This window comes from Carcharhinus amblyrhynchos, chromosome 4 (genome assembly GCF_965287045.1).
Source record: "Carcharhinus amblyrhynchos chromosome 4, sCarAmb.v2.hapA, whole genome shotgun sequence".
Taxonomy (NCBI): domain Eukaryota; kingdom Metazoa; phylum Chordata; class Chondrichthyes; order Carcharhiniformes; family Carcharhinidae; genus Carcharhinus; species Carcharhinus amblyrhynchos.
In genome coordinates this window covers 101,576,258-101,587,420 of record NC_137327.1, presented here as the reverse complement: position 1 = coordinate 101,587,420, position 11,163 = coordinate 101,576,258, and the positions used below count along the sequence as shown (strand labels likewise).

Below are 11,163 nucleotides of genomic sequence, written 5' to 3'. Positions count from 1 at the left end.
TATACAAAAATGATGACAAATGCCTTAGATATTCAAGAGATAGTTAGATGAAGGGATAGGAAATGTAAGTTTATTTTATTCTGGATTGAAAAGCCAGACTGATTGACCTCCTGATTGTGGAGTTTTGTTCTAAAAGCCAGCTCACACCAAGAATCAGGAGAAGAATGGCAAATATATTTCAAGTTCTGTCCCTACAATCAACGGAAATGGGTAACTCCCATTTCATTAATTTGGGCTGGCTTAGAACACTCAACCTAATGTAAAAGGAAAGGATACCCACGGACAACTTGGTTATCAAGATTCCAATTTTGCATAGTTATCTTTTTTCTTCAATTTTCATTCATTTTATAACAAAATAATAAATGTTTAATATTAATATTGTATCCATAAGCAGACTTGTCACATCACAATGACAACAGCAATACACTGATTGTGTCTCATCGGGAGACCAAAACAGAAAAGACGTACAAAGTCATATAGAAATAACTAAAAATGGAAGAGGTATGGGAGGAGTGAACAATGCTTTTACTTACAGAACAAAAGCATGAAAAGAGAAAGGAGAGTAAGTAAGATTCTTAAAAATAGGTTTCATCCTGGATCAGCACCTCATTCAGTTTATTTAATACGGTTTGTCTTGATGGATGACATACTCAGATGACTTTTTTCAAGATACGAATTTTGAATGTGTGCATTGCCCATCTCTGTGAAAAACAAAATAATGCAATGTACTTTACAATGTCAAGTAATCATCATAGCTCTTACAATCAATCCAAATCTTTAGTAAAGTCTTAGCACATTCCAAAATCATATCTTGCTGATCAAAGAGACCGTCAAAGTTTTTTTTGTTTCAATTCCTAAGATATTCTTACTCCTTATTTCCATTAGCAATGCACATTCAGGTATGTTGTGTGAAATTACACATAACTACATAACTGCTGCTGTGCCCTAGGATATCAATACCTTATGAACAGGAAAGAAAATAAGAAAACTGGGAAATGAATAAATACAGTTAGAGGTGAGGAAACACTCAATCTCCATTGGTACTTCTTTTCCGTGGTTTCAACCAAGAATCAAAATGTGATGAATCGTTGATACAAATAGCATTGTCATACCACTTGTTTTATTGGGAGTGGACAATAGAGAAAGGAAGTCATTGGTGCTATTTCATTGGTGAAATTACACACAACATACTTGAAAACCCTTAGTACTCTTAAGTCAGAGATTATGCACATGAAAGAGGCTAAGGCTCTTTATGTTTTTGCAATAATTTAGATCCACCTAATGCTACTAAACTATATTGTATTTTTGTCACACTGAGAAAATAAATTAATTTAAAAAGTCATCAAAAGAATTGCAGTGCACCTGACCAAATAGAAATATATTGATTTGTCTCATTAAAGACAAATTAAATGTATGTCTATTTGGTCAAGTGCATACTTAAAACACAACATTGTGCCAAGTGTTCAGACAACAGTTAAGGACAAGATTAGTTTTAGCTACTTAGTGAAATGTCCCGCCAACATGAAGTTCAAACATGAACACTGACCAAGCAGTTGAGGTATTACATAACTGCTGCTGTGCCCTAGGATATCAATACCTTATGAACAGGAAAGAAAATGAGAAAACTGGGAAATGAATAAATACAGTTGGAGGTGAGGAAACACCCTATCTCCATTGGTACTTCTGTTCCATGGTTTCAACCAAGATTCAAAATGTGATGAATCGTTGATACAAACAGTATTGTCATACCACTTGTTTTATTGGGAGTGGAAAAGGAAGTCATTGGTGCTATTTCTATAATTTATTAAGGAGATCAATCCAAAACTTCAATGTAAAAGTTCCTAGTTTTTTTATGTTAATACTAAGAGTACTGAATGTAATTTGGAAATCTGTATTTAGCTGATTAGATATAGATAACAAAATCCCTTTTTACTAAAGCTGGAGATTGTCCTATGGAACATATTCGGGAGTCAGGACTCCAGATAATGCATTAGGTTAGACATAAGGGTTAATTTTCCCCTGAGTTTCTTTTACTTAGTCACCAAAATTCAGCCCTGTGAGTTTTTTCCATCTGGGACCTGGTTTGGAACCTAACCCAAATTAAATGGCTGAAAATATGTTCCCTTCTAAATTATGCAACAATTTTCCAGTTACAATTCAAGACATAGTGGCCATGAACGTACGACACAAAACTCTCGTATTTGACACTATTGTGCCATTTACACTCAGAGAGATAAAAGGTTTAGAATACAGAGATTGAGACTGAAGATTCCATATACTAAGAGAGTGATCAAATTTGATCATCAAACATTTTCTCTGTGTGTAACATTTCCACTTCAGGTACCAAGCTCTAACCAAAAGGTTAAATTATGACCTGCTTTGTGGTAGGGAGGGTTGTTATTAAAAAGATCATAAAATTACAGAATAATTACAGCACTGAAGGAGGCTATATTACCCATCATGTTCATACTTCCTTCAGTTGATACCACTCCCCCACCTTTTCCCCATTGCCTGATAAAATTTTCATTTCCAGATAATTATCCAATGGCCTATTTAAAAGCTTCAATTGACCTTGCATCCACTGCACTCTCAGATATTCTAGACTTTAACTACTCACTATGTGTAAACGCTATTCTTCATGTTGCCATTGCTTTTTTTGCCGATTACTTTAAATTTGTGCCCTCTCATTCGCAATCCTTTCATCAACGAGAATAGTTTCTCCCTATCTACTTTGCCAGGCTCCTCATGATTTTAAGTACTTCTATCAGAAACAGGACCATTGACTTCCTTTTTCTCAATCTTCTGTGCTCCAATCTATTCACATAACTGAAGTTCCTCATCCCTGAAACATTCTTTTAAATGTTTTCTGCATTGTCACTAATGTCTTCACATCCTTCCTAAAGTGGGAATGCACTCCAATTGAGGCCAAACCAGTTATATAGGTTTAACATAACTTCCTTGCTTTAGTAACCTACGCCCTTATTGATAAAGCTTAGGATGTCAAATGCTCTATTAACCACTCCACCAACCTGTCCTGCCATCTTCAATGATTTATGTACATATACACCCAGGACCCTCTGCTCTTGCACCCTTTTCAGAAGTATACCCTTTATTTAATATTGTCTTTTGTGTTTTTCCCACCAAAATGAATCATTTCACACTTCTCTGCATTAAATTACGTCTACCACTTGTATGCCCTTCTGCCAACCTGCCTCTATCCTTCTGAAGTTCTAATCTACACTATCTTCCTCATGATTCACAATGCTCGCATGTTTTTTTATCAACCACAAACATTAAATTTGTGCCATGTACAGGAAAATTTTGGTCATTAACATTTGTCAGAAAGGAGTCTTAAACTGCTCCCTGAGAAACTCCAATGTAAACCTTCCTCCAGTCTAAGAAACAATCATTCACCACTATTCTTTGTTTCCTGTCAGTCAGACAATTTTTTATCCATGTTGCTCTTGTCCCTTTTATTTTATCAACTCTAACTTTCTTTGAGGTTGAACTGATTGGTCTGTAGTTGCTGGACTTACAATTACCATTTTTGAACAGGAGTATAACATCTGTAATTCTCCAGTCCTCTGGCACCACTGAAGTCTAAGGAAGTTTGGAAAATGATGGCCAATGCCTCTGCAATTCTCTCTGCTTGTCTCATTTGCCTTTCCAATTCCCCTCTGAGCCTTCTATATTTGGCCTGGTTCTCAGTTGTACTGTCCACCTTACATACTGAATTGATAACCAGATTAGATCCAGGTCAGGAGCTACATAGTTCACCAGATTCATCCTGGCATCCAAGTTTGTGCCAAGTGAACTCCTTCTGTGTCATGGATCAAGAAAGGCGGGTGTCAGATATTCTTGACCTCTGTCAATGGCCACTCTAGCCCACCAGCCTATTGTAAAATGTTAGCAGTGGAAGGAAGAAACTCTCCTAATTGGCCATTTAAGTGGCTTAATTGACTTCAGAGTGGGAGGTCGTTCCCCACTTTGTCACTGGTAAAATACATGGCAGTGGAAAAATGATGGGCACCCCACCCCCTACTTTCTTGCCATTTCCTCCTCTTCTAACCCATCATTAGACAGTTGGTAAAATCAAACCTTGATTGTGCATGTGGCGTAGGATGTTTGATATTATTATGCTGCATTTGGTGCCTGAGCTGATATACCACATGTAGCGTGTGAACTGGTTTCGAGATATTGGCAGTTACACTGGATTATGCACAGGCAGTTATTTGTCCCCAGCGTAACTATCTTACACTGGCAATACCTGCAGAATTTTGTGCCACACTCATAGTTGTGTTGACAGAAGGCTTGAATGGGTTTACTGCCACTGACCATCCTCCAGAAAGGGGTGTTCCGATAAACACGTCTAAGAGGAGACATCTGAAATGCTTCCTTCTGGATGGGCTTTGAATCCAACTAGAATTGTGAAAAATGCAAAATAATTGCTAAATACAAAAAGAAAAATATACTCACAAATAAACATTAAGCTCATAATAAATATCTGCATATGAATTAATTCACCTGAGTTACAATACTTTAAAAAGCACAAGAACTTAAAAAAAAGACCAGGAGATTAAGAGTAACTTAGACAGGCACATGAGTGGGTTGGAGATGAGCGGATATAGGAGATTGTTTTAAATAAGGGTCATTAGCATTGGGGCGTCCCTGGTAAGGTAAATGGATATGGTACAATAATAATGTTTTTTTTTCTCTTTTCATTCACAGGTTTTAAGTCGGTCCACCTTGTGTCCAACGAGGGGCGTACACGCGATGGGTCGTACTTGGGCTGCTCTTGGTTGTTCAAGATTGGCCTAGTGCTTCATGTCGTTAGTGTGTGCTTAAACTGGACCAGATACTGGGCAAGACGACAGCTCAGTGACTATCACTGATTGCTGTGCAGACACATGGATTTGGGCCAGTGTCTGTGGGAGTTTGCGCATTCTCCCCGTGCTTGCATGGGTTTTCTCGGGGTGCTCCGGTTTCCTCCCACACCCCAAAGATGTGCTATTAGGCTGATTGGCAGTAATAAATTGTCCCTAAATTAGTTTCCCTCAATGTGGATGACCATAAAACATTAGACAAGGGTCATGCGTGGATGGGGGGGACTGGTGGTGTTAAGATGGCGGAGCGGGCTCGTTGGGCCGAAGGGCCTGTTTCCCAGGCTGTTTTTGTTCTTTGTTCTTTGAGATGAACAAAAGGGTGACTGTAAGCATTCCAAGGTTTCTCATTTGAGCAACAGCAGCTTTCTAGCAGCTGTTCTGAAGCCAATGGAGAGGAACCACTTTGGAGTAATAATATTAAAACAACATTGAGATAAGGGACTATGGGCTGACAACGAATGAAGGATGAAAGAATCCCTACAGTGCAGAAGGAGGCCGATCAGCCCATTGGGTTTACACAACAACGATCACATCTGATCCTATCCCTGTAAACCCAAGAATCTACCCTGCAAATCCCCCTGATACTAAGGGACATTTAGCATGGCCAATCCACCTAGCCCACACATTTTGGAGTGTGGGAGGAAGCCAGAGTACCCAGAGGAAACCCACACAGATGTGGGGAGAACGTGCAAACTTCACATAGATGGTCAGCGGGGGCCGGAATTGAACCTGGGGTCCCTGATGCTGTGATGCAACTGTGGTAACCACTGTGCCACAATGTCATCTGTGTTACCCGAAAGACCCCCCCCCCACCATGTCATCTGTGTTGTTAGGGTTATTGTTTAAAGAATTAACAAACTTGCTATTTCCCAACTTGTAGTTTACAGTGTTTTTTCATAGCAAATTGTGAGTTTGCATTGTCAGGGTGTCCTATATACAGATAATGGTCCAATGATCTTCACTGCAGGGTGAGGACAAGTGAAGTCCGGAGTGCTTGGGTGAATCTACATACATTTGAGTGCAATGAACACATCAACTGAGGCTCTGAGCCATCAACATCTCCAGCCCTCTCTTCCCTGCTACAGCCTTGCCTTTAGTCTGTATAGGCATCTGTGGCTTGTGAAGTTGTGCAACAAGCAGCATGCGACCACACTGAACTACACTCTTTGGTTGTCATGTGTCTGGCTCCCAGGTTTCTCCAGGCACCTAAACATGGGATATTAGGAAAGTGGACTTGCTGGAGAACTTATTGAAAAGCAATAAGATCCTGTTCCTATTTTGAATGTTCTTATCCTCTATGTTACGTTATGTAACTGGGTGACAGAAAATTGGAGTGTGGAAAACATTAGGAGGGACCAAATAGTTCAGTTATTTACATACACTGAATACTAAAGAGCTTTTGAGTAATTCTTCACAAAGACTTTGCACCTCAATATTAACTCCTACACAATGGGCAGGAGAGGATTATGCAGAGGTTCAAAACTTTACCACAGGATAAGTGTCCTCAACCCATTGCACCCAGCCCTATCACTACTACAGAGCAGTGGTTACCCCTTGATTATCCCATTTGAAGGAGTAACCAGAAGTTAGATAAGGGCAGTGCAGTTGATATTGTCTACATGGACTGTAGCAAGGCCTTTGACAAGGTGCCATATGGTAGGTTATTGCGTAAGATTAAATCTCGCAGGATACAGAGTGGGGTAGCTAAATGGATACAAAATTGGCTTGATGACAGAAGCCAGGAAGTGGTTGTAGAGGTTGTTTTTCAAACTGGAGGTCTGTGACCAACGATGTGTCTCAGGGATCAGTGCTGGGTCCATTGTTATTTGTCATTTATATTAATGATTTGGATGAGAATATAGGAGGCATGGTTAGTAAGTTTGCAGATGACACCAAGATTGGTGGCATAGTGGACAGTGAAGAAGGTTATCTTGGATTGCAATGAGATCTTGATCAATTGGGCAGTGGGCTGACAAATGGCAGATGGAGTTTAATTTAGATAAACGTGAGGTGATGCATTTTGGTAGATCAAACCAGGGCAGGACTTTCTCAATTAATGGTAGGGAGTTGGGTAGAGTTACAGAACTAAGAGATCTAATGGTACAGATTCATAGCTCCTTGAAGGTGGAGTCACAGGTGGACAGAGTGGTGAAGAAGGCATTCAGCATGCCTGGTTTCATTGGTCAGAACTTTGAATACAGCAGTTGGGACGTCTTGTTGAAGTTGTACAAGACATTGGTCAGGCCACACTTGGAGTACTGTATACAGTACCCTTTTAGTGAAAGGATATTATTAAACTAGAAAGAATGTTGAAAAGATTTACTAGGATGCTACTGGGATTTGATGGTTTGAGTTATAAGGAGAGGCTGGATAGGCTGGGACTCTTTGGAGCATAGGAGGCTGAAGGATGATCTTATAGAAGTCTATAAAATATTGAGAGGCATAGATCAGCTAGATAGTTAATATCTTTTCCCAAAGATAGGGGAGTCTAGATAGCATAGGTTTAAGATGAGAGGGGAGAGATACAAAAGGGTCCACAGGGGCAATTTTTTTCATACAGGTGCCAGTGAGTGTCTGGAACAAGCTGCCAGAGGTAGTAGTAGAGGCGGATACGATTTTGTCTTTTAAAAAGCGTTTAGATAGTTACATGAGTAAGATGAGTATGGAGGGCTACGAGAGTATGCGGAAATTTGGGCCTAGCTTGGGGATTTAAAAAAAGGGCAACAGGGATAAGTTGGGCCGAAGAACCCGTTTCCATGCTGCAAACGTCTACGATTCTATGACTCAGTAGTTTTGTAGCTTAAGATTGTTTGACTTGGGGGAGAGGTTCATATTTATCTTCAAATACTAACATATTCAAATCAAGCTTTCATAATGCAATTGGGAGCCTGAATTGTATTTGATAGTTGCCACGCCAGTTTGCCAGAGCTCAAAAAAGCTGGTAGGAAAAGAGAATTGCTAGCTCAAGCAGTTTTCAAAAAATTATTTCATGAGGGGTGGACATTAGGCCTGATTTTTTTGCCATTGAAATAAGTACCATTTAGGCCATTTCAGAGGGAGGTAAGAATCAGCCATTGCTGTCCACATGGAGTCATAGATTAGATTAGACTGGGTAAGAATGGCAGATTTCCTACCTTTCAGCACACTAATGAAAGAGGATATTTTTTACAATGATAACTGTCATTACTGACACAAGCTTTATTCCAGATTTATTGTCAAATTTAAATTCCATCAGCTGCCCTGGTAGAATTTGAACACATGCCTCTGGATTATCACTACGCCTCTGTCTTCTCTGTTAAATAGTCTTTTAACACATTAGTAGGCCAAGAGGAGAAGAAGTGTCCTAATCCTGCTCCTTATGGAAACTTCGGCCTCCCCTCTGCCAGTGACAGCCTCTTTCTCCCCTTACCATGATCACCAACTTTCCCCACCACACTCAAAACCAATCGCTGGTCCCTCCTCCTCCAGATTAATGGGGACTATTCCCATATCTACCTGGCTGTGTCTTCCTGGCACTAGTTTGCCTGCCCAGCAGCCAATCAGCATACCAGTTTGGCCAGCTGCTATGTGGAAATGGAAAAAAGAAACTTTAAAAAGGCCCTGCCTTTAGATTGTTTGAATTTGTTGAACACCTTAAGCAGCTTTAATTTCTCTCCACTGCCTATAAATACTGGGGTCTTTCTGTACAAGTCAAACCCAGTCTGACTAATTAAGGAAAGTGTAACACTCAGAGTTAGTGATCCAAAGGAATTTAAAGTGCTAACCTGGAAGAATTCATGTCAATTTTCATGAAAATTTTAAATGCGTTTATAATGAACTCATTACCAATCTTACTATGTGTAGTGGACGGAGTAAATTTCTCCTTAAAGGTCTATTGAACCCTGAGTTAAATGTTCAGAGTTCAGAATTCTCTGCCTAATCTTTCATGCTAAAAACCTGGACAAGAGTGATATTTAACATGTTTTGGGTAAAAGCTTTCCCAAAAGTAGTTATCCTGAGTCCTGCACATGGTAATGGGTCTGTAGGCAGACAAAAAGTAATGAATATACTGGATGGAATGTTGTTTCTCTCAGAAACCAGCTATGGCCAATGTATTAAAGTGTCTGACCATTCAGGTTGACCACTAATAGCTTGGTGTTAAAAAATAAGATACTGAGAGATTGTTCCTTTAAGTTGAATCACATGAGTGAGCTGGCAGACACTTCTGTTCTTTATCTTCGTCACAGTAGATAAATCAATCTTGTACAATTGTTCCAAATGCCTTTCTTTGTCCTATATATTTAATTTAACATGGATTAAAATAGTTTACATTTTGAATAACTATTGCATTTGTGTTAGTCGATTGCACCTTTGATTAAAGAATACAAATGCATAAACCATGAAAATCTGATGCAGATCATAAGTGAAGTTCATTACTACACCTTGTGGTTCTACTATTGCATTGGTTGATGTCGAAGAGTCAGGGCCTGACTTTAACTCTGTGTAAGTGAATGGCTTTTGAATGAGTTAGTATTAGGTCCCTGAGAGAATCATCTTCCATAAAAAATAGACCACTTAAAGGAGTAGCTGACACCACTGTGCTCAATGCGCCTAGTTTGGGGGCATTTAAGAGATCCGTGGACAGGTTTATGGATGGTAAGGGTTTGGTTTAGGTTAGAGGGTCATTGTTTTTTAACTGGTCGGCGCAACATCGTGGGCCGAAGGGCCTGTTCTGCGCTGTAATGTTCTATGTCTCCAGTAGTTCTGAATTTATAACAAGAACACATCTTAGAGCAAGAAATAGAGAGGCTTGCCTATCAATGTCATCTATGTGGCATAGAACCCCCAAAGGAATATTCAACATTCCTTTAAAAACAATATTTGATGAGTGAATTAGTTAGTCAACTAACTTACTCGGTGTGCCATTTTTAGAGCATGGGATGTATTAAACTTTCATATTTACTATTTTGGGTAATTGGGATAGATTTTCCAAAGGGTTCTCTTAATTCTTAGGTGTTACTGAAGCAGTACTCTGTTTTTCAGGAATTTCTCTAGGGTTTAAAATTTATACAAAATGTTCAGCACGAGCTGCGTGAAAATTCTACCCATTATTTTAACTGCTGGGTGTACCTGGTTGGTATGTGAGCAGTTAATGATTTCAAAATAAATTCCCTTAAAATTGGTGTTGTTTTGAAATATGAAGATTTGTATCGGAATTGTTCATTTAACATTTACCAGCAAGACAACATATTACTAATGAATATGAATTTAGATTCAACTTCAGTATGTCTGCCCTGTGCTTTCGTCAATGATCTTACATGTTCCTCCCCAAAATAAAGAAGCCTATGTAAGCAAAAATCATAGAATCATAGAATCCTACAATGCAGAAGAGACCATTTGCTCCATCGAGTCTGCACCGACTCTCCAACAGAGCATTTCACCCAGCCCTAATCTTGCCCTATCCCCATAAGCCCAAACATTTCCCATGACTAATTCATCCAACTACACATCTTGGGAGACTAAGGGATAATTTAGCATGGCAAATTCACCCAACCTGCGCATTCTTGCATTGAGGAAGGAAAGCGGAGCACCCAGTGGAAACCCATGTAGACACAGGGAGACACCCAAAGCTGGAATTGAACCCAAGTCCCTAATGCTGTCAGGCAGTATGGCTAACCACTGTGCCACCATGCCACCCAAGAAGGAATTTTGTCAAAACATCTATCATATGTAATCACCTTTTGTAATTTCGCAAGTGCCCAGATCAGATTAACAGTCTCACTCACCTGCGAACAAAAGGCCAATAAAGTAACACATACAATCATTAGTCCTGTTCTCCAACCTGTAACTTCCATCTTTCAAACCTGTCAGGCAAATGTTTCGGCTGTTGTAAAGTTTGCAGGTTGCAGGATCTAGTCTGGCTCTATAAGTAGATTTCTCAAGGACAGTGACTGTTCGGTACCTCTCAGTATCTGCACAGTTTGGCTCTTGCATCAGATTATTTGCCAAGCATTTGGCAACTTTAAAGATTATCTTTTAGCAATGAACCATATGAGTCATTCCTCAAACAAGAGGGAACAAAAAAAATGCAAGTCTGGACTCTGGTGAAAACATTGTCAGTTTTATTAATTAATTAACTGGGAATGACAGATACATTCACAAATCGAACTGAGAAGGTGCTGGGGTGTGGCAAAAAGGGGATTTTCACCGTATCTTCATTGCAGTGTTAATGTAAGCCCAGTTGTGACACTGATTAATAAATTTTAAACTTTAAAAAATCAAATATTTCAGAACTGAGAGT

The 11,163-nt window shown here is 39.4% G+C and overlaps 1 protein-coding gene across 1 annotated transcript; it reads right to left on the bottom strand.

The window, feature by feature from the left end:
- Window positions 1-464: 464 nt before the first annotated feature.
- leap2 (liver-expressed antimicrobial peptide 2) lies at window positions 465-10,717 on the bottom strand. The gene is made up of 3 exons (XM_080188241.1): window positions 10,649-10,717; window positions 4,268-4,419; window positions 465-701 (listed from the first exon to the last, which is right to left on the bottom strand). The coding sequence occupies exons 1-3, from the start codon at window positions 10,715-10,717 to the stop codon at window positions 665-667; spliced, it is 258 nt and encodes an 85-aa protein (XP_080044367.1). The 3' UTR covers window positions 465-664.
- Between the last annotated feature and the right edge of the window lie 446 nt (window positions 10,718-11,163).

Excerpts from the sequence above, each read along its gene's own strand:
- leap2 (XM_080188241.1), bottom strand. The coding sequence starts at position 10,717 with ATGGAAGTTACAGGTTGGAGAACAGGACTAATGATTGTATGTGTTACT. Across the intron at positions 4,420-10,648 it reads TATTGGCCTTTTGTTCGCAG|TTGGATTCAAAGCCCATCCA; the intron begins GTGAGTGAGACT and ends TCACAATTCTAG. Across the intron at positions 702-4,267 it reads TGTGGCACAAAATTCTGCAG|AGATGGGCAATGCACACATT; the intron begins GTATTGCCAGTG and ends TGTTTTTCACAG.